The sequence below is a fragment of the Phalaenopsis equestris genome, unplaced genomic scaffold, assembly GCF_001263595.1.
Source record: "Phalaenopsis equestris unplaced genomic scaffold, ASM126359v1 Scaffold000223, whole genome shotgun sequence".
Taxonomy (NCBI): domain Eukaryota; kingdom Viridiplantae; phylum Streptophyta; class Magnoliopsida; order Asparagales; family Orchidaceae; genus Phalaenopsis; species Phalaenopsis equestris.
Window position 1 is genome coordinate 1557544 of NW_018164665.1, and position 27463 is coordinate 1585006.

The 27463-nt window shown below is 34.1% G+C and overlaps 1 protein-coding gene and 1 pseudogene across 1 annotated transcript in view; one reads left to right on the forward strand and one right to left on the reverse strand.

The window, feature by feature from the left end:
* The first annotated feature begins 3007 nt into the window (after nucleotides 1–3007).
* LOC110023285 lies at nucleotides 3008–9379 on the forward strand (annotated as a pseudogene).
* Nucleotides 9380–15791: 6412 nt separating this feature from the next.
* The window catches only part of LOC110023210 (importin subunit alpha-9), a 34755-nt gene continuing 23083 nt past the window's right edge, over nucleotides 15792–27463 (reverse strand). The window contains exons 7-11 of the mRNA XM_020722513.1: nucleotides 22592–22742; nucleotides 18073–18154; nucleotides 17717–17775; nucleotides 17074–17379; nucleotides 15792–15971 (exon numbers count right to left, since the gene is read on the reverse strand). Of these exons, the coding sequence (XP_020578172.1) occupies nucleotides 15807–15971; nucleotides 17074–17379; nucleotides 17717–17775; nucleotides 18073–18154; nucleotides 22592–22742 (763 nt within the window). The 3' untranslated portion in view covers nucleotides 15792–15806. The remainder of the gene's footprint in view (nucleotides 15972–17073; nucleotides 17380–17716; nucleotides 17776–18072; nucleotides 18155–22591; nucleotides 22743–27463) is intronic.

The following is a 27463-nucleotide window of genomic DNA, read 5'->3' on the forward strand; positions in this document are numbered from 1 at the left end:
AACTGAATTTATTTTGTTGAGATTTGTCATGAATAATGAGTAGTCACATTGTTTCTCTATTTAATTGAGATAAAGATTGGATATGACAAGAGATTTGAGATTGTTTGGGCTTTAACTTGAGTTTAAAAGCGTTTTATTAACTTGATAATTGAATTTACTTTCAATCTTGGTCAGTTGATTGTTATTTATTTAATTTTTTTTTTTTGTGAATATTGATATTTGAAAGGATTCTTTATGAAACAAAAAGGTTAGCAATATGAATTCATTAGATCAGGGATATTGTCATTGGATTCATGCAGTCTTCTAGGAGACATTTTCTTGTGAGCAATCCAAGAGATTTACGGAACTAAACTTAAGGCTGGTAATGTTTTTTAGACCACCAAAAGGTGATAAGGAAGAAATTAGACCTGATTGACACTAAATTTTTTAATCAAATTCTTAGTTATATTCATTTTTTCAAAGTGATGTTGGACTTCAGCTTCTTCAAGCTTCAAGCTCCTCGTCAGGCTTCAAACTTTTCTCCTTCCCTCATGATAGGGGTGGGGTTCTATTTATAGAGTCCCTGTTATAATTAATGAAGGAATGTTAACAACTTTGATCAGATAATCCAGAGAGATTTCATGTTTACTAGACATTTGAGTGTCTTAATGATGTTAGAATTGAACGATCTTGGACTTTTTGGATTCATTTTGTCGAGACGCTCGATTCAACTACAAGCTCGTCAGATTCAACATCCATTTGACCTTCTAAATATGTTCAGAAAGCTTCCAAAAATGGTTTAATGACTTGATTTGTGCTTGATTTGACTTGGTTTAGATCAACTTTGGCACCATTAGGTCTGTCTCGTTGAGCCAGATAATTTAACTCTAAGTTTGCTGAAAATGGAACTGTAGATGATTTTTAATCGAATTTTGAACATTTATTGCTCAAAATACCATCCCAAAATCTGCGTCATGCCTCGAGATTCATGTCAGATGATGAAAATTTATTGATGACATATCAAAGTTAATAAAAAAATGGATTATTTTTATTTTTTCTTTATTTTCATAAATTACATTAAAAAAATGAAAGAAAATTAGAGTATCTTAAAATAATTTTAATAAATTCTGTCTAAAAAAACAATAATAAATTGAAGCCTAAAAATTGTGTAATCTAAACTGATCGTTCTTTCTTGTAAAAATACCATTTTCTTTTCCAGGATTTACATGCATGCCACTCAACTCCAATGTATTTACATATCCAACCTCCACACTTCAATTTTCACATTTCCTATGCATGAAAATTTATATTTTATTTCTTAAGTAAGAAAAAATAAAAATTTTTATATGATATGAAAATTTTGGATGATATAAATATAAAAAAAAGCAAAAGTTAAATGGTAAGATATATAAATACATTGGATTTTGTAAAGCTAATTGTCAAATAAAAAATAGCTATGGCTATTTTCGCGCAAGTATGAGCAATTTTGTTGGAAAATAACTCGCTTGAATTTGGACGAAAAAGTAAATTTTGGATTATTGCGAACCACCAATAGCCAGCCCCGCTTATCCATACTCCTTCAAAGAATGTCCATAACATTGAAGTTGTCGGTGTCTACAATAATCCTCCAGCATTCAGTCATCCAATCTTCAATGAGAGCAGAAAGAACTAATACTGCCATCATGTCCGCTTGCGTGTTTTCCCAATGAAGAAACCCTTTTCTATAGCCGTAATAAGTTCTCCAGACTTATCACACATGACGATACTTATATCACCCCGTCCCGATCAAATTTAATGCACCATCAATGTTAACTTTTACCAGATGCCTCAAGTAGTGTGTTTACATCCCAAATGGTTCACTAGCACTCCAGCGCTCTTAAACTGGAAAAAAACTTACGTACTGCGTCTGGACAACGGCCGCAATGCACTGTTTGAGACGGCTTTTTTTTTCCTCAACTATGATCAGTGCGTCACGGCAGTTGTCCGGACAATGTAGGCAAAAATTTTTCCTGAAATTGGGTGAAGAGGGGTCGTTCAATGATTCAAACACATTTGAAGCCACAGTGGTAGAAGTACCACGATTTCCCAGGCTTGTTATTTCTGGCACGCCAACAGAGATAAACTACATTGCAATGAAGTCGAGCCATAGCTGAACACTTTCTGTTGTTCGCTTAAGCTTCTCAATGACACCTTCATAGGAGGCAAACGTAGGGGTAATACAACCCCATAACCTAAGCTTCCCTAGAACTGCAATTAAAAATGAACAGTTAACAGTAATAAGGTGCCTGCCATCCATACTGGGGCAAACCATGAGCATTGAAACCAAAGACCTCCATTCTTGAATGGTTTACATAAATTGTGCTACAAGACATATTGCATCCCTGGCTGCCTTCGCCCCTGCCCCTTCAGCCATAAGAAAAGATCTGCCCTGCTTTTTAAGCTCGACAACCGCACTTTGAAGCATCTCAGTGTGCGTTAACAAGCACGCAGGAAGAGTCCTACAGGCCGAATTGAGAAGGGTAACCTGCCCCACAAGAGAAAGGTGTCGAACACCCCATGAATTTATTTTTTTGGCCGCAATAGCCAAGAACTTGTTAATGTCACATTTAGATGGTGTTTTTGGATCTTTTTAATAACTCAGAGTCGTCAGTTTGTTTATACATATGATTCATCTTTCCAACTAAATCTCTCTCTTGAATCATATAGATGATCTGAAGAGGAGAGAAATCAGAAAAAACGTGATATACGACGAAAATAGACAAATAAAATTTAAAATGAAATGTAGTGGGTTTATGTATAAGGTAATCATCGTGCAATAGGTCAAGAGTATAAGTCCAAACAAGATTTGATTGAAATATCTCAAAACACAATATCCTCGAAGAAAATTCCTACATAAGCCCATAACCAGAGAAGCAAAAAGAATACTTTTGTTATGGGGTCAAGAGCACTTCCAAAGGAACATATCACTTTGGTTAATTACATCTTGAGAGATACCCAAGAAAACTCTAGATAAAAGGGACTTGGTTACATGATCATGATCGGTAAATAGGTCAATAAAAAGGATGGTTATTTTACTAAAATATTCTGATGCTTTTAAGCTCTCGCTAAGCTACAGATAGAAAGTGAATCTCTCACATCCCAAATGAGTAGTGGCCAGTGGTTTTATTTTAGTTTGAAAAGAGGTTTTGAAAAAGAGTTCTGATTTTGAAAAATAGTTTGATTTGAAAATAAGACAGAACAAATTTTTAATAATTGATTGCTTAAATAATCTAACATGCCATTACAAGTAATATGTCATCTCGAAAGATGAGAATATCACTTCATAATGGGTTCAATTATTCAAACCAAGAAATTTACGAGATTTGTTTGGTCTTCAAAAAAACCAAAGTATCTTTCCCCTATCTAATCCGAAAATTAGATAGGATTTAGATTTCTTGGGTTACTAATATTCTATAGGCCCAAGCCCCTATTGTTAATTACATCTTAAGTGACCGATATCGCTTAAGAAAACTATCGATTAAGATTGAGATTATGTCTTCAAGAAATCAAAGTTTAATTTCCATGATTGATTATAGGAAAACCAAATAGAAAAAACACAATGTGGAATAGGTTTTTTTGAAACCCAAAGAAATGAAAAGTGGAAATATCAAAGATACTGAGGAAACCTCAATAACATCTCAAACTAATATATGATTTGGATTTACATCTTTGAAAGCGAAGCTATATGATGTTTCAATCCTAAAATTTATTTAGAAATTTAGGATTTATATTGCATGACATACAATCATGCAAAATCCTAAGAAAGTGTGAGGATTTACATCGTATCAAACAAACCACCTCAGAATCCTACAAGGTTAGGACTTATATTGCACGACAAACAATCATGCAAAAGCCTAGGAAAGTGTGAGGATTTATGTTGTACCAGATGAACAACCTCCAATCCTAAAATGTTAGGATCTATTAATCAACATCATCTAGATAACATTGAGGGTTTAGTTGAGGTTCATCATATGCTTGGTGTTTCATCTTCATTTGGGTATCTAAGATGTTGATAGTTGACTAGCCACAACACCATATAACTCTATAAAGAAAAACCATTTCTTGAAAGGCCTATCACATATTATTTACTTATATTAACCTTGTAAAACAAATTCAGGTTAGTGTTTATCGTGACAGAAGTGATAATTGATATGGTTGATAAAAATTAATTTTATTTTATTTTATGTAACATCGGCCAATATCCTAAGGTTTAGTCACCCCGGTACTACTGCTAGTTTTGGATTTACTTGGCCTAAAGAATTAGTTAAACCTTTTCAGATTGGAAGACTATTGTAATCAACCAAGGGTTACATAACACCAAAAGGTTAATTATAATTGTTTATTATTATTATTATTATAGTTTATTATTATTATTTATTAATTAAACATTTTTATATACTACTTGAGGACATATATCAAGATTCAACATTATTAGAACTTATAAAACTCTATAAATAACTTGGGAAAATTCTTATAAGCTCAAATACTATGGTTTTTTTTTATATAAATTTTTGTTGTATTGTAAATTTTTATGAACTATTTTGTTGAAAATTTTGTGATTTATAGGGTTTCAAATATTTTAATTTAAATAGTTTTAAATTAATATAAAAATATTTTTATGGATTGATATAAAGTTGAAAAGCTTTATGTTAAAATTTTATGATTTTTTGCAATTTTTTTAATTTATTAGAATTATTTTAAAGTTGAAGGCAATTTTATTCAAAAATTGATAATAAATCTAAATGATTTCAGAAACACTTGAAATTTTACCGAACATCATAATTTTTTAAAGCCATTTCAAATTCATTTTAAAATTCTTATAAATTATTTAACTTAATAATAGATTTATTAATAAAAATAAATAAATAAAAAAATAAATCAAAACTATCCTAAATTAATAAACAACATCATAATTTTTTATAGTCCATTTTGAAGTTCCCAAAGTAATAAAAGGTATTTTTCCAATTTTAAGAAAATAACAAAAACATACTAAATTGCTTTCAAAACTATACAAAATTCACCATATATCTATCAATTAGTATATTATTTATAAAGTTCAAGTTATTCCATAAATTTCAATAATTTTTTATTCAATTGAAATTTGTTTTAATGAATTGAAGTTAAGAAAAGGTAAATTTGTAAATTTGTAAATTTAAGGGTTTAAGGGAAAACTACAAACTTACCAATGCTTACTTTCAAATTAATCCCAAATTTACTGAAATTTATTCATTAATGACTTTAAGTATGATTCCAATTAGATTCTTCAGCTTAATCATTTTTTATTTGTTCATTTCAGCCCTTAAGGTTACTTTTGCAAATATATCAATTTTAAGGATTTTAATGTAAATTATTATGCAAAACCATTTTAAATTGTGGTGGGAGGTCTTAATCAATAAATTTAACAATTCCAAATAGTGGTGGGCTTAGGTTTGGCTTTTGTTCAATTGAATTAAAATTGGCGTGTGTTCGAAATTGCTCATGAACAACACGTTCATGTTCAAATCGATTTATAAATTATCGTTCCTATTTGGCTCGAAATTGATTTATTTAAATTAATCAGAAAAAATACATGTAAAAAGTTGGGTTCAAACTAGCACCAACTCTTTATTACAGAAAGCACATGACCACACTATATATATTTGTTTGTTTATTTATTTCGAGTTAAAACAAGTCGAACACAAACAAAGGGTTGTTCGTGTTTGATTTGTATTCAGTTCATCTATAATTCAAGCTAAGAAAATTTATTTGTTCTCTATTCATTTACTAAACGAACGATTCGAACACAAACTATTAATGATCCAAACACGAACTATTCACAAACAACGAGTTTTTTTTGCAGCCCAGCGGGTGAGATCTGAAACACAACACAAACAGAAAGATGACACAAAAACACCCTAAATGACTCTTTCTATAGTAATATTCATAGATAATAATATTGATCCATTAAAATATCAAGTTGAAATATCAACTCTTGGATATTCATAATAAATTATTCAGTATTTGACATATTGCTGCAACTCAAGTGACACATCAAAGATGAACTCAATCAAGCCATTGACATGGCAAAATTCATTAAGAAAAAATAATTTTCAGCTTCAAAAACACCTTAAATTCGACCTTTATATTTATAACATCTTGGGGTTTTATATTTCATTTTTATACGATGTTAAGAATATGATATCAATATCCATATGTTGGATACATGAAAATGCACCCCATTTTTCATCCATTTTGTTTTTGGGAATATACATACGTAGAACAATTCTTGTGTATTTACATATTTCACACTTCAATTTTCATATTTGCATACATAGCACTTCAGTGTTGTAAAAGTATACATAAGATTTGAGGTGGGTAAATATAAAAATGTTGGTGTGATATTGGTAAATACATAAGAATTGTGTGTCATGTATGTAAATGTCCTTTTGTCAACACTATTTAAAGTCTGCTTCTTTTTGTTTGAATTGAAAACAGCAATGGCTCCCTCTTCTTACCTAGCCTCACTCCAGTGTTCCTCTCAATTCTTCTATTGTCATCGGAGATAACGGCTAGTTTGTCATTGCAGCAGAATGTCACGGACAAAAAGTCCCACATCGGCTAGGTGTAGGACCAAAAAATAGTATTTAAGTCCTAGGTTTACCCATCACCCATAAGAGCTCTTTTGGGAGGTGACAAGTGGTATTAGAGCAGATTACTGTCACTCAGATGTGTGGACTCTCCATGATCCAGTGGGATTCTCGGTAGGGCCGATCTGTGACAAGGGCGTTATGTGATTGGGTGGAGGAGAATGTCACGGACAAAAAATCCCACATCGGCTAGGTGTAGAGCCAAAAAACAGTATTTAAGTCCTTGGCTACCCACCACCGAGCTCGCTCTTTTGGGAGGTGACAAGAAGCTCGACAAGACCGGCCAGCTCCTAGTGGACTTCAATTACAGTGGATGAGAAGGCAAGCCGAGCCTCTTCTATTGGCTTGTAGAAGCTCCGGAGGCTTCGCAGCCTGCTCCTATTGTCCTCTGGTTGAACTGTGGCCCCGGCTGCTCCTCTATTGCCTATGGAGCTTCTGAAGAAATCGACCCTTTCCGCATCCATCCTGATGGCAATACTCTCTACCTAAACTCTTACAGATCGGACAATGGTGAGTTTGAGCAATGATTGAAACCTGTTTGGCTTCCATTTTGATGAATTGGGCTGAGTTTCAAACTCTGTTTTTCTTAATTTCAGATGCTAATATTCTGTTCTTGGAATCTCCTGCGGGGGTCGGGTTCTCCTATTCGAATACATCCTCTGATCTCTACACAGCTGGAGACCGAAGAACAGGTTCTGTAGATTTCAGAAACAAAATGCATAATTTGTCTATGAATAATCCATCTCTAAAAACCTAATTTTTGATATATGCAGCCGTTGATTCCTACAATTTTCTCGTAAATTGGTTCGAGAGATTCCCCCAGTACAAGTACAAAGAATTTTATATAGCTGGAGAAAGCTATGCAGGTCTCTCCTCTTAAAATCAAATAATAATAATAATAATTGTCTCCCTTATCTGTAGCTTTACGTTTTTGTTTCTCAGGACACTATGTTCCTCAACTCTCTCAAATTGTCTACATAAAGAACAAAGGAATTCAAAACCCTAGTATTAACTTCAAGGGGTTTATGGTACTTCCATTACTGTAAACTGTAGTTCTTGAAAACTGTTCTGATGTGATAATTTGTTCTAGGTGGGTAATGCTGTTATTAATGACTACAATGATTTTATTGGAACTTTTGAGTATTGGTGGAATCATGGACTCATATCTGATGATTCTTATCATCTCCTGAAGATTTCTTGTGCACACGAGTCGTGGTTGTTTTCTTCAAAGGAATGTTATGACCTTCAAGATGAGGCTTTTGATGTCATGGGAAATATTGATCCTTATAGCATATATGCCCCAACATGCAATGACTCTGACTCTACACCAAGACATAAGCACGTCATAAGAAGTCGCTTTGTAAGTGATTATTTTCCGCACTCGTCGAATCAAAATCTTCTCAAATTTCAATTATAGTACAACAACAACAACAAGCCTTTATGATACTAAGCGGGGTGGGCTACATAAATCTTTCTTCTCCATTGTGTCTTATTGAGTGTCATGCTTTCATTTAATTCTAATTGAATTCTAGTATTTGAAGAAAATTTGATGGGATTCAATTTTTTCTTTCTTGAAATTAAAATAAACGATAATTTGAGGATGCCGACAATTCCAACATTTAGAGGGGAGAGTATTAGAGAAAAGAAATCCAAATACAAGGAGAAACTTAACACATTCTTTTCATTCCCTTCAATGTCAAAATTCATCTCATATATGACCTTAATTGCTTGTTCTTTGCATTGTTGATTTACGCAGCCATGGGTGTATCGAGCATATGATCCCTGCGTCGAAAATTACGCTTTGGTATATTATAATCTCCCTGAAGTGCAGAGAGCACTCCATGCAAATATAATTGGGTTGAATTATACTTGGGACTTATGCAAGTGCAGGTTTGGATTTTATTTTATTTTTTTCATCAAATGGATGAACATATCATTTTCTTATAATTAAATGGAGTTTCTTATGAATATTGATTTGAAAAAGATTTTATTTTGATTATTGGTTGGATTATAGCTTGATGTTATTGATGTAGTGAAGTACTTCAAAATTGGACTGATTCCCCAAAATCCATGCTTCCTATGGATTTAGAGATTAAATGGGTGTTTATTGTAATCTTCATTCAAATAAAATGATACTTCACTTTTTTTTTCAATTTATAATTTTTATGCAAAAATTTATTACTATAAAAGTAAATACATTGATGACATTAGAGAACTCTATGCATAATGATAGTAGGAAATTTTATTATTATTATTTTTATAATTTCTCATAAATTAAAAAGTCATAATATTTTTATTAATGTTGCCTCAATCTTGTGTTTGAATGTTGTAGCGGCGATACTTATGCCGTAGTGCCGTTGACTGAAACCAGATACTCTATCGATGCTTTGAATCTAACGACTCTGATTAAATAGTATCCTTGGTATGACCATAACACGGTGAGTTGAATAAAAAAAACTTCTAAATTTATTACTGAATATTTTACTCTCTTTTTTAATCAATAAGATTTTTATTCTTTCATGTTTTTTGTTGTTCAGGTTGGTGGTTGGAGCCAAGTTTATATGGGTCTAACATTTGTCACCATACATGGAGCAGGTCACGAGGTCCCTCTTCATAAACCTCGACAAGTACTCATGCTATTTTGACATATTTTGAAGAATAAACCTATGCCATCTAAATAGAAATATTTGTCTAATGAGTTGTGTGGGGTTATATCAAAAGCTTTTCTCATCTACTTTTTGCATGTTTTTTAAGTTGGTTCTTTATTTCACAAGTCCCATTTTTTCAATTAATAATCAAGCAAAGGTTGGATAAGAATAATAACATTTTTTTTATGTGGCTTGTATTTTTTTTATATTTATGAGAAAGAATGTAAATCTATATGCTTAAATGCTTGTTGAGCAAACAATATTGTCCATCTCAAAAAGTAATGATTTTTTTTTTTATAATTCAAAATACTTCAGAAAATTGTGTGAAAAATCTCACATTCAAAAAAACAATTGGATGTATAACTACAAGATTGAAAATTCTCAAGGAATTAAACAAAATCAAACTATTTATTTATGAGAATGTATTCAAAGATTTATACATAAGACAATGCAACTTATTAACAGTAATGGACATGCAAAGATTTGATCAATATAACACAATATCAGACAATGCATGCTTATCAAGGAACAAGAAGTGATGCATTTCATGTTCAAATTTCATGTCTCTTCCGAGAAAATATTACCTCTAGATGTGCGGACCACTGTGTGAATCGCGCCCATGCCGTCGACTGCACGTCCAACTTATCAAACAAAACATTTTCTCCTGTTGAAATAAAAAATAACGGTGTAGATGAACAATTCGGACATGCGTACATAATTTAGAAATCATAAGTTTGAATTTTAAATTCAAATAACATGCAGCCTAATCTTCATAGTAATTTTATAGTACCCAGTGAGATTAAGGCTTTGTTGTTATTGTTGTTGTTATGACTAAAATTGAAAAAAATATATATATTTTATGTAAAATTTGAATTATTTAATATTTTGTCTTGGTATTAATAAACATATTTATTTAAAAAAAATTGAATTATTAAATTTCACGTTTAAATGCACTGAATCATAATCAAACTCTTTAATATTTATTTTTAAAAATTTATAAATTTGCTCTGAAGATATTATAACATACATAAAAAATTTTAGATTTGGTTGTTAAAAAGCCCGTTGTTTTTTAACATTTGCTGTTAAGTTTGTAATTTTTTTTTTTTGGTTTGATTTTAAATGAGCTACATACGAATATTCATTTGCCAATTGAATATATAAAATAATTTCGAAAATATAAGATATATATTATAAATTTTATATTTATTTATTTTATAGGTGTCTCCAAAATTTCTTTTAAATCGTTTGTGTTGTTTGGTCAATTTACTCTTAACCAATATATCATCCACACTGACTTAAATTTTTTCCCCTTTGTTTAGAAAATATTACATTAATGAGATACAAAAAAGTTGCCCGAACGTTCTTCAGAAGAACCCAAGACAATATATCATAACAAAACAAACCCTTGCTCATTATAAAAGGCGTCTCCTCTGTATCAGTTGGGTGAATCTTGATCTGGTGGTACCCAAAGAAGGCGCTCATGAAACTCATTAAGGAATAATCGACTGCTGAGTCCACCAACATGTCAATCCTTGACAGCGAGCATCTATCTTTCGGACGGGCAGAGTTCAAGTTGATGAAGTCGACACACATGCTCTATTTGTCATTGGCCTTCTACACCATCACCACGTTCTACACCCAGGTTGGATACTGCATCTCTCGGATGTGCTGGGCTTTTAGTTGTTTTCACACCTTGCGGATGTTTAACCAAAGTGACAGCTGAAGTCCTCGTATTATGCTTCAATAGCCGGGCGACAAGATTGATGTTCAGCTGGCGACAAGCAAAGTTGATTGATATTCCTGACTTTCCGTGGCTGACAAGCAAATACGTCTTTGTGCTCTCGAAGAATTTGGATTAGCAAGACCTTCGATCATGAATCAAAAGCCTCACTTAACAGAAAAAATTTACTGGGCGCTCCTTGGGCCATAGGGATTTAGTGGGTGTTCTTGCTAGTCTTGAGACCCCCTTCGTGCAATACTGAAGGCCGAGCAGCTCCTGCTCTACGCTTCTGACCGCCCAAAGGTAGTAGGCCTTGGATTGCCCCAAGTTGGCTCGAAAGGTGATGACCTCCCCATCATCCAAAAATTTCACTGTAATGTAGTATATCAAGACTACGGCCTTGAAGTCATTAAACAAGGGGTGGTCGAAGATGGCGTCGTAAGTTGGCGGCAAATCAACTACCATAAAATCTTCCATGTGAGTAAAATGCTTCTCACCTTCCCTAGTGATCGCCAGGGTGATTACTCCTAAGGCTTCCTTTCTCTCATATGAGAAGCCGTAAAAAGGTCTGATCAGTGCAATCAACCGGCCGTCCTTAAGTCTTATCTTGTCGAACACCGACTAGAATAAAATCTTCACTGAGCACCCAATGTTGACAGAGAAAATATTGATCTTGATATTGCTTATCAAGGTAGTAATGACAATAGCGTCGTTGTGAGAATTCTCCTTGTGGTGCATATTTACGTCGATGAATGTACTCGGTGGATGCAAGGCACGCCTCAGAGTAAAGGCAACTGAGCATAGTTCTCCCAACCGAGTCTCTTCTAACTAGCCCATCGGGATGAATCTCCACCTTCTCCAAAGATTGTTGGTATCACCCTAACAATGTGAATGGCGTTCGCTCAGATCGATTAGTCCAATATTTCCTCCAATAGGGACTTCCCTTGCCTCTAGGTCGCTTCTCCCGACGCCATAAACTCCTTGAGTTTTTAGCTTTGATCAGTTCTTCGACCAGGCTTTGGAAGCATCAACATTCCTCCAAGCACAATATTTTTTTGGGTCCTAGAGAAAAGCTCCAATCCTCATCGATGGCGCCTTGTTAAAATAGTCTTATTTTGGAAGACCTATACTATCTAAACTATGGAGACACTCAACGGAGTCTTCTTCCGTGCTTCATGATGAGCGGGCGGGCGCTCGCTGTAATGATCAAGCTGTTGGTCAAAGTGTTGAGCTTGACTTCGTCGGTCAACCTGTCGACTCCCCACTTGTCTCGAGGCATCCGATTGTGCTCATACCGCGAGCGAGCAGAAAGCCGCCAGTCTTCCCCCGAGCTCCACCTGTCGTCCTTTGGGGTCTTCTTTTGCAGACGACGAGTAGTTGATTCTGCTCTGGCAAAAGCAGGGGTGGAATTGTACTCCTCGGCCAAGATGCGAATGTTGGCCAGCTCCAACAATTCGGCTCTTCAGTCGTTGGAGGCCCAAGGAGTAGCAAAAAAGTCTCACTTTCATCATTGGTCAACTTTGGAACATAAACTATGTTACCTCAAAGGAGCTCCTGAAAAAGGAATTATATGTCATAATCATGGGCATAGAAATACTGAATGTTTCTCAAATGTAAATTGAGCACGTTCCAAGATTGATTGAAGATCCATTACTATATATTGTGCTTTTGTTAGTGGTAATTTGATCTCATGGAAGAGTAAGAAATATAATGTAGCACTATCCAGTACAGAATCTGAGTATTGAGCAATGACACAAACTTCAAGTGAATTAATGTGGGTCTCCCAATTCACGACTGAAATGAATTGTAAGATTATAATTCCAGGAAGGTTGTGGTGTGATAATGAAGTTGTAAGCCATATCTTCCATGAACGAACTAAGCACATTAAGGTAGATTGCTATTTTGTTCGAGAAAAGATTCAACAAAATTTGATTTCTACAGTTCATATAAAGACTGGGAAACAACTAAGGGACATCTTCACGAAGGCCCTAATGGAGCTACTTATATTTGTAACAAGTTGGGCATGATAAATATCTATGCTCCAACTTGAGAGGGAGTGTTATATAAAATATTAAATCTAGTGTTGGTATATTAGGAAGTTTAATATTAGGTAGCCTAAGTAGATGAAATCTAAGTAAATCACTTTTCTAGAAATATTTTTAATATATAGAAATAATAGTGTATATAAATATATAACATATGCTTTCAATTGTGAAACAAGATGAAATGAAGTTTTCCCATTACACTCTCTATAACCTATGTATATATGCAAGATTTTTATGCAAACCTAAGACAAAAAATCTCACTCTAATATCCCAAATTTTTTAGTACAAAAAAGGAATAAACCTATAGTTACGAAAATCAATAGAAACTGGTCAGACCATAGAATTTGCATTAATTTATAATCACCCATAAAACAGATAGTCAAAGCACTAAACTAGCAAAATTGCAAATAGTTGAATTGACTTGACCAAAAGATACAATAGAGATAATATAAAAAGCAACAAGCCTTTATCCCACTAAGTGTGGTTGGCTACATGAATCCTTTTTCTCCATTACATCCTATTGAGTGTCATATTTTCATTTAATTCTAGTAGAAAAATTTTTATACAATATGCCCAAGTTTTTTTAGGTCTACCTCTACCTTTCTTAAAATAAGCGAATCTAAAACATCTACTCTCCTAACTGGATCATCAGATGGTCGGTGTTTAATGTGACCAAACCATCTACGAGGACTCTCTGTAATCTTGTATGCAACTGGTGCTACATGAACCACATATATAGTCGTATTTTGTCTCTAAGTGTCAAGCCACTCATCCACCTAAGCATTCTAATCTCAGCAAAACTTAACTTCATTTTATGCTTCTTTTATAAAGGCCAACATTCTGCACCATATAGCATTGTAGGTCTCACAGCCCTTCTATATATTATATAAAATGAACCCAATATATTTAATGAAACCTTTTTCCACCATTTCTTCGTCATAGTCTACATTGGATGCCTACAAAATGTTGAATTATACCCAATGCCAAGAGAAATCTCAATGGTCTATATTTTGTGCTAACGAAAAGAAACTTGCAGAGTCATGCACTCAGCATCAGCTCAACAGTAACAGCTGGAACGAAAACCAGCAAAAGTAAAAAGCAATTTATAATTTATATTTATAATTTATAAATAGCACATAGAAAATGGAAAAATAACAGCCAGCTTTTACCAGAATTTTACAATCTAACAATAACGCGAAATTTTGTATAATAAATAGCGAATTCTGTTAGACAACCGAAACAGCTAGCTCCAATAATGAAAGTAGCTTGAGACTGATTCAGAAGGAAAGACTTACAGAAAATAATCCTTCCAGCCATTTTTAGAAGGGACATAGACATACATACCACACAGTTATTATGAATTTATATATCTAACACCTGTACTTCAATATTTACATTCATAACTCTCAAACCTACAAGAAAAGACTAATCTGCAGTTAGGGCTATAGGATGAGACCTGAATACGGAGGTGGGATCGAGGGAAAGGTGGGGAAGGCCGGGTGGCTATATTTGGTGGGTTGTAGGTGAGTTGGAAATCAAAGTTGTTGTAGGAAAGGGGTGGCTATATTTAATTATCTATATATCTAACACCTAAACTTTTATGTTTAAATGCATAATACTCAAATCTTTTACATTGAATCAAATATCAATATCACCAATTTTTTAAAAGTGAAATATGCATTTTCATACATAAACTTTTAGCGCCAAGGTGTCCTAAATATTAACATCAAACTCCAGTTGTTAGATATATAAATGCATAAGAATTGTGTGGTATGTATGTAAATTTCACTTATCTTTAAAAATAGAAGATAAAAATACTAATAAAAAAATTTTACCCACTTTTTTAAAAATGAAATAAAAATGAAAAGTGATTTAATACATGTTATTCAAAATACTTAAGATGACTTCGTATGTATAGCTTAAAAAATGTTGATATCATATAATAACATAACATCACGAAGTATAATATGACAATGAAATTAACCATCTAAAAAACCACATGAATAATTATTACTGAAATGATAAGGTTGTTTATATTATAAATTTAGTTAAATTTTAATGTAATTTAATTTAATTTGACTAATTATTTAAGATGTAGGGACATTCAGATAGCAACAGGCAGCATCAATTATCAAGAGAATGGCATCCCACCTGAAGCCCAGAATCCTTCATAAACAATAGATTTTTGTATCTCAACTTGACTATTACTCATTTCAATGTGCATGATAAAGTACATCCTAACCCTAGTGCCCTAAATTGTTAGCTGCAACAGTCATTTAAGAAATTTCTATTGACCTCTCTAAGGAATTTGTGCATTTATAATCAGTTCAAAATCCAATTAAACCTTGGTAACAATCTTCATTTATGAACTCAAACAAAGAATTAACCAAACCACACTAACACAAGTACTATTCGCCTAGATCCAAGTTAAGCAACCTAATAGAATTTGCAGCACAATTAGTACACATGTTCTAAATGGTTCAAACTATTTATCTGTTGTGAACGATAAACAAGTATAGTTTCAACAAAATAATAATAATAATAAGTATGGTCTCAACCAAAATAAAGATAACGAATGCAAGTAGGATTAAAATCAATTAAAATCAAACAGCAAGCATAACAGATTTGATCCAAAGTTTGTGGATAATCATGGAATTTCTACACAAGTTATTTATGCCAAAAGGACGGGGAATCTTGCAAAAGATTTACAAAGGAACAGAGATTAGCAGCAAACCATTCAAGCAGAATGTCAGTCATCGAGGCCATAATCCTCTCCGAAGTACTTGTCTACAAGTGTGTTAGCCATAACCCTCATCTCCTCATTCTCATGAAATTGAAACCTTTCCATGGCATCAATCCCATCCTCAAATTCAACAAGCTTCGGGCCTTCTCCATTGGGCATTCCTCGCATGACCTGCAAGCAAGTGCATTATTAAGAGAAAAGGAGAATTATTTCTAATGAGAAGTTGAATCAATCAATTCCAAATAGGAAGATTAGCATACAAAGCACTCAATTCTTATGTATTTGCATATCTAACATCTAAACCTTAGTTCTCACTTACATGCCACCTTAACTATGCATGAAAAAACGTATTTCATTTTTTAAACGTTAAAATAGCAGTGTTTTTTTGATGTAAAAGATTTGGGGTGAATAAATGTAAAAGGCATAGTTTAAATTTATATAATTAAATCTGAATTAGTACTAAAATAGGCTGATCAAATGGTAAGTGGATTAAAACCCCTAAAAAATGGATGGGTTCAATCCCCTCCCTCTCACAATGTTTACCTTCATTTCAAGTCAGCTAAAAGTTGAATTCAAGAAGGAACGAAATTGATTTGGAGTAAAGCAAGCAAGGCTCAAAATTATATCAAGTTTTAGTAAAACTCACTTGAACTAAACTCATTATCAACCTTACCTTAACCCTGAACTTCTTTACTATAAAGAATGGAAGCAAAAATATGAACAAGGCCTTTGAAAAAAAAAACAAGTGTGGATTCTAATTGTCTCTTATATGATGGGTCAGCCACCTTCTATGACGCTTTTTAAAATAAAGGAAGATTTGCATACAAAAAACCAATTCCTATGTATTTACTATTTGCATATCTAGCACCTAAAATTCATTTTTTATACACATGCCACCTAACCTATGAATGAGGTGTAGTTCAGTTCCTAAAAGTTAAAATGGTGGTCTTTTTCATGTGATATAAAAATTTGGGTGGTGGTATAAATATAAACAATAAAGTTTAGGTGTCAGATATGTAAATACATAGGAATTGGGTGGTATGAATGTAAATGCCCCTAAAATATATAACTGGCTTGGTGCTAACTTCATAAAATATATGAAATAGATGAAAGAAATCATATCCATGCTGACTCGTCGTTATTGTACTTGCCATGCAATCCAAAATTAGAGATACAAAATCAATATATAGAAGAAAAAAAGGGAAAAAAATATACCAGCAGTAGGAAACAGAATAAAAAGGGACAGAAGCTGCAAAATTTAAAACGTACTCACCAGTTCTAGGAATTGAAGGCCCAACCTTGCAGCCTCAACATCAGGAGATCTAACAAGGTTTAAAAAACCTGGAAGGCCACCATGGTTTACAAGCAAAACTAAATGGTTGACAATAATGTCGGGCTGCCGAACACCATCTCCGGGTGTAACACAAAGGTTACCTAACACAAATGCTACCTCCTTCCTGATGTCAAATGGTGCAGTGGAAAGAAGATCCAGCAGAATAAAAGTAACCTCACTGGAAAACACCAATTCCTTGTGCTGAAATGATCCTGCTGATATGTTAGAGAGCACCCAGGCCGCCTCCTGAACCATTTAGCCAAAAAGAAAGGAAGATTTACTTACATAACCACACAATTCTTATGTATTTACATCTCTAACACCTAAACAACAATTTTTACATACATACCACGTTACCTATGCATAAAAAGATGTCTTTCACCTTTTCAAAGTTAAAATGGCGGTATTTTTTTATGTAATATGAAAGATTTGGGCGGTATAGATGTAGAAAATAAAATTTAGGTGTTAGATATGTAAATACATAGGAATTGGTTGGTATGTATGTAAATGCTCCTAAAAGAAATCCGTGAGGAAGCAGAAGAACAAAATCCAACAGCCAAAGGTATTCAAATGAAAGAAGCACCTTCTTCAATGCACGGTTCTCGCTCTTCAAGCACTTTGCTAAAGCTGATATAGCATTATCTGAAAGTCACGAGGTGTTAGCTTAGAATCTAATGAACAAAATATCACTTTGGGGCTATTTGGCTGCCCGGAATTTAGTAAAGCCTTAAATTCGTAAATCAACCAATCCCTTGGATCAAGTAAATCCGGATTGAGGCCAAATCGAAGGTAAAATTGGATTTACTAAATCTGAAAAATTAGTAAATCCATAGTAGTCTTGCATTTTGCATGACTGGATTTAGTAAATCCAGCAATAAATCCTATTAAAAGCCTCTACCAAACAGCTCCTTAGTCATACAAGGTGCATAATAAGCATACCAGTGACATCCTGCCCAACAATGAGAACAGTGCTAGTCACATAATCCGCACCAGCTATAAGATTACCCAGGCTGCGAAGTACCTTCAAACAGCAGTCATCATTTATAAGCAAAGCATCAGAGAATCCCCTAATCCAGTTCTTTTAAAATATATAAAAGTCAAAAAAATTCATAATACCAGCAATTACATTAGAGACATTTACATACATACCACAAAATTCTTTTGTATTTAAATATCTAACACCTAAACTTCCATATTTATATATATATATAAATCTCAAAACGTAAACATCACAGCAAAAATATCACCATTAATAACTTTTCAAAAGTTAAATACACCTTTCCATGCATGGGTTTTTGACATCAAAGTGGTATAAGTGTAAATATCAAACTTTGGTTTTAGATATGTAAATATATAAGAATTGTTTCAACCCTTCATATTGTTTCACAAAACCTTCATATTGTTTCACAAATCTAAAACGTGTTTGTCTCTAATGTAAATATCAAACTTTGGTTTTAGATATGTAATGTAAATATCAAACTTTGGTTTAGATATGTAAATACATAAGAATTTCCCATTACATTGATAAAATATCAACATGTTTTCAACCCTTCATATTATTTCACAAAACCTTCACTTAATATTTAGAACATACAACAATAACAACAACAACAAGATGAACAAGAACAAGAACAACAACAACAACAAGCCCTTCATCCCACTAAGTGAAGTCAGCTACATGAATCCTTTTTTCTCAGCTGCGCTCTATTGAGTATCATGTTTTCATTTAATTATGATAGATTAAGATCATTTTTTATACAATATGCTCATTTTTTATAAGATCATTTTTTATACAATATGCCCTAGTCTTTCTAGGTATACCTCTGCCTTTCTTAGCATAAATCGAATCTGAAACATCTACTCTCTTAACTGAATCATCACCCATGGCCGACATTTAATGTGACCAAACTATCTAAGACGACTCTCTCTAATTTTGTCCGCCACTGGAGCTAGAACAACCCTATCCCGGATATATTCATTTCGCATTTTGTCTCTAAAAGTAAAGTCACTCATCCAACTAAGAATTTTCTTTTAAAGGCCAACATTCAGCGCCATAGAGCATTGCAGGTCTCACCACCATCATATAAATTGTTCCTTTTAGTCTAAGCAGTACTTTTCTATCACACAATAGGCCCGAAGAATTCCTACACTTCAACTAACCAACCCAACTTGAATTTGACTAATAACATCCTCATCTATATCACCATGACTTTGAAAAATAGACCCAATATATCTAAGGCATTCACATCTTTTAACAATTTGATCACCCATAGTTACAACTCTGTCACTAGAGCAACTGCTACTAAAATTACATTTCATGTATTCAGTTTTAGTTCTACTCAAACAAAGCCTTTAGACTCCAATGTAAACATCTTTTAATAATTTAATCACCCATAGTTACAACTCTGTCACTGGAGCAGCTGTTACTAAAATTACATTTCATGTATTCAGTTTTAGTTCTACTCAAACAAAGGCCTTTAGACTCCAATGTGGACCTCCAAAATTCAAGTTTTATTGAGTTTTTTCTCTAATCTTATCCACAAGAAGGATATCATCGATGAAAAGCATACACTAAGGTACGTCCCCCTGTAAATGTCCGATAAGAGCATCCATAACTAAAGCAAAAAGATATTGGCTTAAAGCCGATCCCTGATGTAATCCTGTAATCCAACTGAAATCCAACTGAAATAGAAAAATATTTGGTCAACCCTCCTTCTGTTCAAGCACAAAGAACAGCTCTGGTAGACATATATTTAATGACTTGAATATAATTTATATCAATACATTTCTTTCTTTAGAACTCTCCAAAGAATATCACTTCGAACCTTATCGCAATCTTTTTCTAAATCAAGAAAAATTATATATAGATCCTCCTTATTCTCTCTTTGCTTCTCCATCAAACCTCTTAATAAAAATGTATAGCTTCCATAGTAGACCTGCCCGACATAATCCAAACTGATTATAAGACGTCTTAACCTATGTTCAATTACACTCTCCCATAATTTTAAAGTATGACATATCAACTTAATCCCTCCATAATTTGCACTCTTGTGCATCCCCTTTATTCTTAAAAATGAGACCAAAAAACTCTTCCTCCACCACTCAAACATCTTTTTAGTTTTTAAAATAATATTAAAGAGTTTAGTAAGCCAATAAGCTCCCAAATTTCCTAAATATTTCCACACTTCAATTGAGATATCATCAGGTCCTACAGACTTTCCATCTTTGGTTTTCTTTAAAACCTTTTCAACTTCTTTTTTACTAATATGACGGTAAAAATGAATCATTTTATTATTATTAACGATATTAAGATCATTAAGGTTAATCAAATTTCCAAAAACTTTATTGAAAATTTCATCAAAATAGCTCACCCACCTATGTTGAATATCTTTTCTAAAAAGATACTATTTGATTTTCATCTTTAATATACTCGAGTTAAATTTTTACTTTTCTTTTCTCCTTGTTTTGTTGGTTTATACATATATTTTTCATCCCCTTTAGCATTTAATCTATCATAAAGATCACTAAAACCAGAATTTTTAGTCACAGATTGTTCTCTTAGACTTCCTATGAGTCATTTTATATTTTTCTCAATTCCCTAAACTTTTACATTTAAACCAATTTTTATAACATAACTTCTTATATTTTTTATATTTTGTCTTTCCTTGAACTTATATTTTGTCTTTCCTTGAACATTATTATTTCATCACAAACTATTTTTATTTATAGAAATTTTTCTTTTTAATTATTCAAGTACATCTTTTGTCGTTTGTTTAATAGTGTTTGTTGCATTATCACACATAAAATTTGCTTCTTCATGAACATCTCAAATCTTGAAATCTTAAAGTTTATTCATAAAAATAATTTTATTTGTGTCTTTTAGGTGCTCTCATCAAATTCTATGACAATGATTCATAGTATTCTTTATTTTACAACTCTTCAACTTAGAATCCATAACTAATAATGAATGTTGAATGCTTAAATCCTCACTTGAAATGACCTTGCAATCTATACATTCTCGGCAATCTCTTCTTCTCATAAGAAAATAATAAATTTGTGTTTTATTACATTAATTCATTTAAGTAATAATATGCTCATTTCTTTTCTTGAAAAAAGTATTAGCAATAAAAAAATCATACGCTAAAACAAAATTTAATATAACTCTACCTTCTTCATTAATCACTCCAAAACCGCAGTCATCATGAATATTTCTAAAATTTTCTAACAATCTATCGGCATATCCATTTAAATTTCCTCCAATAAAAATTCTTTCTTCAAGAAATATCATTTCCAAATTTTTTTTTTAAAACCTAAATCTAAACCTACTTAAGGAGCATAAACACTTATAATATTAAAAATCTTAGTAACAACAATAATTTTAAAAGCTATAATTATATCTCCAAGTCTATTAATTTTTACAACATTATCTTTCAAACTCTTATCATAATTACACTTACACCATTTCTAGTATGACTCTTACCTGAATACCAAAGTTTAAAACTTAATCTACTTAGTCTTTTCTCCAACCTATTTAATATCTTGAATACATAATAAATTTTCTTTCTATGAATCATAATATCAACTAGTTTCATTATCTTACATGTGAGTGTATCTATATTTCAAGATCTTATCCTAATTTAGATTTATGGACTAACTTTTTTACCTGCATCAGTCCATAAGTAAAACTCTTGCTTATTTGACACTATATTCGGACGCCGGTGTAGCGACCCTTACACACTTTTCACTGTATTCAAGCAATAAAACTCGTCGCTTCCAGAAAATGCACTAAAATTTACACAATGACTAAAAGGATTCATGTACTGATTTTTCGACAAATTTTACGCTTGTTCTCATTACCTAACGCAACCTTCCATTTTTCATATCTGGGGCTTAAGACCCGATAATGACAATGATATCAACTAATGGAAAGAAAAATATCAACACCCGGAGGCAAGCTTCAAGAATATCATCACTTGGGCATGATCTCAATTTCGTCACGTATCCAAACAACTAATCAAGTTCATGATTCATTTTTTTTAAAAAAGAGAAGATATACATGCATGCCACTCAATTCTTATGTATTTACACATTTATCTCTTTAACTTTGACTTTTACATATATGCCACTTCATATTTATCACTTTACAACTATGAATGAAAAGGCATATTTCACCTTTGAAAGTTAAAATAGTGATACTTCTGACGTGATATGAAAGATTTGGGTGGTAATAATGTAAAAACCAAAATTCAGGTGTTAGATAAGTAAATGCAAGATAAAAAAAAAAAAAAAAAAAAAAAAAAGGGATGAGTATGCAATCGCATAGAGAATAATATAACTGATCCCGATAAGACATGCCATGGGCTTCAACATATAATAAATGGCATTTCTACAGTTTACATGAAAAAAGCTTAGATATTTAGCAATAAAACTTCCGCATACGTTAATAGCAAACCAATACCGGAATGAGCAGTTGCAGATTTTCTGAAATCGCCAACTTTCCAATTAAAAGTGGAACCGCTTTACTTTTCGCTATAACGTGAAGGGCATCTTCTGAAAGTGCGGTCAGATAAACAACAACCCATGCAACTTCTGTTGCCAATTCATCATCCCTAAACATGTTTCACAAACTAATCATTTAGCAATCAGTTGAGATGTTCTAATCGCACTAAGAAGAAGGAAAATTTACTTACATAGCACATAATTCTTATGTATTTATATTTCTCGCACCGAAACTTTCATACATAAAAAATAGCACTATTACCAGTTTTTAAAAGTGAAATCGACCTTTTCATGCATAGGTTTAAAGCACAAAAAATGCTATGTATGTAAATATGATAGTTTATGTGTGTGATATGTGAATACATAAGAACAGTGTGCTATGTATGTAAAATTCCCCCCAAAAAAAAGTATAAGAGTGAGAGCAAGAGGGCATGTGAATCCTCGGAACATTATAAGTGAGAAGAATAGTAATTGGATTAATACAATAGAGAAACCTCAACAATCATGAACTACTCATCAACTTGCCAATGAAGAAACAAAACAGGGAAATATATGTCCAGAGGTAAAATATTTCAAAGAAAGATAAAGTTGCGAGGAATACTTGTTATTCGTTATTGACATCATTATAATTACCCTTCCCCATACTATTTGGGGTTAGCGTTATGCATAACTTTAATGCAGAACTCAAAGTCTACAATGGTTAGCAATGCAATATATTTTGAGAAATCAAGTGGTAAAATATTTACATATTTGTGCATAAGTTCAAAACAATCAGTTCTGACTTCCGTTTTTTGCATCCAAACAGTACTGTATGTTCAATTATCAATATTGAATATGTTATAATATCCAGTTCAAACGGTTTATTCCTCGGGATCCTGATTTCCCAAAAAAAAAAAAAAAAGATAGATGTATGCCTTTAATTCAAAATTCAATGATCTGCTAATTATTCTTAGATTTATGTGAATCACAGTCTACTGTTATTGGAGCAAAATGAACTTACAATGATCATTTTAAAATTTGAATTTTCAAAAATTATCATTGCCTAACTTTTAACATCAAATGATGAACCAATCTAAACATGCTGAACTTAAAAACAAGGAAATACAACTTATTGAAAAAAGGAATTTATCCGAGAAGTTTTAATTCCTTACACAGTTAATACATCAGTGAAATCAAAGAAAGATGAAGTTAATATATATGTGTACCCAACACAGCAACTAATAAATTAATTGTATTATATCAAATTCCGATCCCTAAAGTAAATTTATCATAAATTGATTTAATTAGTGACGCAAGAGCTTCCCTCCACGACTGCAATAGTGATATAGTAACTTGTAGCAATTTTGCAATTCTAGCTACAACAGTGTGACAATAGTGCGGGCGTAAAAAGCTGTGCGAGCCGATCCAGCAATTTCTCTCATTTGGACCTAACCGGTCCAGACCTAAAAGGGCCGACTGGCTCTCCCATGGTGGTTTGGTGCCTCCTTTCTATAGGGGGATTCAATCATAAATATCTAGAGCTTATTTATGTGATTCATTTGTTTGAGGTATTCAATTTTTGTGTTTCTTTCTTAGGAAAGTTGTTGGCGTCCGTTCTTCTCCCTTCGAGGGTTGTATCCGAGGGATTGGATGATGCTCTGGCTATATCTCTCTTTCGAGGAGGTGGTTATATTCCCCTATCCTCTTCCGCACTCCTTGCTGTCCTGGATGGTGGCATCCCCGCTGCAGCCGTCTGGAAAAGCTGCACTGCTGTTTCTTCCTGCAGTTTTCCATCTTTAAGCCGGCGCCAGCCTCTTTTCTGCTTGATGCCGCCATCCAGGACAGCAAGGAGTGCTGTCCTTGCCTTTTCTTGTCTTCTCTGCCACTGTGCCTTCCTTTCCAACGTGCCGCCGCCTCCAGAACCTGCGCCCTACCCCTTATCACATGCCGCCACCATCGAGAATTCACCTACCTCGCTGCTGCAACCATTTCAGCAGCCCTTACCACCACCCTCCACTACCTAGCTGCTATCCCAACTATTTCCCGTGTTGTCCTCGCTGTTCCAGGCGCCCAAATCCATCCCTGTTCCGCCTTAATGTTGTTTCAGCCCTCGACAAGCCCTACCACAACTCATCCACCTTCTAGAAACCTTACTTGCTAAATTTTCTACATCCCAACACCCTAACTAACCCATTCTAACCCACCTCGCCGACATCCATCATCCTTGCGATACATTTTAGTAGCGTTTGTTTGTTTCTGTAGTTGCATTTCCCTTTCAGGGTGTGAGTTAGTTTCCTTGGCAGTCGGTGGCAGCAATAGGTCAAGGTGGCTACTGGGTAGGGGTTGGAATCGTCGAACAGCAAGACGGCAGCCACTGGGGATGACTGGTGGCAGCGAGAAGGCGGGAGAATTGCGGAGATAGTCACCAACCCAGACAAAATTACAGCCAAAGCACCTTCTCATCGTTACATACAACCCTCGGAACGGGAAAGCCCCAGAGGCAGAATTCTGAACTCATAAACAATAAACAAACTCGCTTAACCTAAGCAAACATCACACACACACACACACAGATAGATATAGCTTATGAGATTTCAGCAGATCAGAATGTGGGGACAGCTCTGGTTGAAGCTTTTCGACATGGGGACTACCGGACAAGGCAAATTGCAGAACATGCCCTAAAGCATGTTGACAAGTTGCCTAATTTTTCTGCAATATTTCCGAAGGTTGGGGCTGATTTGTAATGGTGGACAGAAGCTTGATTGTGGTATGTATGTATGATTTTTTTCAGATATCTTTTTTTTTCCCTTAAGACTAGGTTGCTTTGATTTCGTTTTTGTTTGAAATATTGGTAAAAGATTCCTTTTTTGCTCATAATGCTCATTATTTGTTCGAATATATATATAGATATTAGTGATTAGTATATAAAATAAGCAAAGAGTAGAATAGGAAAGAAATATAAAAGGAAGAGGAATAGAATAGACAAGGAACCAAAAGGGAAGGGAATAGGCGGGCGGTAATTTCCGCCCCATGGCTTGGGCGGCCGGTCCAACTTCCCTGTTTGACAAGTTCCCTGCCAAAGCCCCGCGTTAGTTTCCTGGGATTAGGGGTGCTTTGACTTTATTCGTCAAAGCTTCCGGAGTTTCATAGTATGGTGTCAGGTTCGCGACATTAAACATAGCGGAAGCCTTGTAGTTTAATGACAGATCAATCTTATAGGTATTGTCATTCAGCTTCCGAAATAATATAAAAGGTTCAACCGCTCTGGGCTTGAGTTTCCCGAAAGCTCCTATTGGAAATCGCTCCTTCAGCCAAATCCAGACGAGGTTTCCTTGAAACGTCAACTTCTTCCTGGACTTATTCCCCGCGCTTGATATTTGTTGTTATGCTCAGTAATCTCCTTTTCAACCTCGTGGAGTTTCTAAATCTTGTGAATCAGTTCTTAAACATCCTCAATGATCTCTGATGTCAGCAGGACTGATACCAACTCAACTGGCAGAAGCGGGTTATGCCTATACACAATCTCGAACAGAGTGTGTCTTATATTCTGAACCACAGATCAGTTGTATGCTAACTCAATTTAAGCTACAATTAAGTCCTACTATTTAATACTCTTTCCCACAAAGCACCTCAGAAGGTTTCTTAGGCTTTTGTTTACTACCTATGTCTGAACGTCCGTTTGTGGATGATCTGTTGAACTGAATTGGAGCTTGGCGCCTAGCTTCCCCCACCAAATCCTCCAAAAGTGGATCAGAAATTTGTCGTCTCTATCTGAGGAGATGGTCCTAGAAATCTCATGCAAGCACACGATATCTCTGAAATATAAATCAGCGATAAGAGATGCGTCCAATATCCTGTGGTAGGGTACGAAATGTGTCATCTTCGAGTATCGGTCCACCAAAATCATCACCGAACCCTTGTTCCTTTGTGTCCTCAGAAGAACCATCACGAAGTCCATGTTAACATCCACCAACGGTGTCGCTGATACTGCTAATTGAGTGTACAACCCAACATTCTACCCTCCTGTCTTTGTCATATGACAAATCCTGCACTGTTTGACGTGTTGCTCCAAATCTCAAAAATGCTCTATCACGAGGGCGAGAATCTCGTCCCTACCAAAATGTCCTATCAATCCTCCACCATGACTCTCCTGAATAATGGCCTTTCTCAGTGTGCGTCTAGGAATGCACAACTTACTCTGGTAGAACAAGTAGCCCTCTGCTTGATAGTACTGCTCGGTCTCCTTTTGTTGACGTTGCTCCCAGATTTCTTTGAAGTCCTTATCTGTCTTGTATAAGTCATTTACTACCTTAAAACCCACAACTCGAGTCTAAATCAACATGATCACTAGGTGACAATGGATCGGTGCCTCTACTACACAGTTTCGGCTTCCCACCTATTGCTCAAGCACAAACTGGATGATGCTAAAAACTCGACCCAGATGGTATGTCGGCCCTTCAGCTTGCTTTGAGTGTTGAGGAATTTTAAGGCTTCGTGAACCGTAAACAGTGTGAACTTGCTCGTCATTAGGTAATGACTCCAGTGCTACAAAACACTTACAATAGCATAAAATTTCTTGTTGTATGTTGAGTACATCCTTCTGAAATCATTCAGCTTCTCACTAAAAAAGGAGATAGGGTGACCCCGCTAGCTCAACACTGCCTCTATCCCCACGCTAGATGCATCACACTACCTTGAACAGTTGGTTAAAATCTGGTAATGCTAGAATGGGTGCGCTGAAGTTTAATAAAATATAATGGGGATTAGTAAATAAAATAAAAAATGAGTAGAATAGGAAAGAAATTGAAAATAAAGGGAAGTAGAATAGGTAAGGAATCAAAAGGGTAGGGAA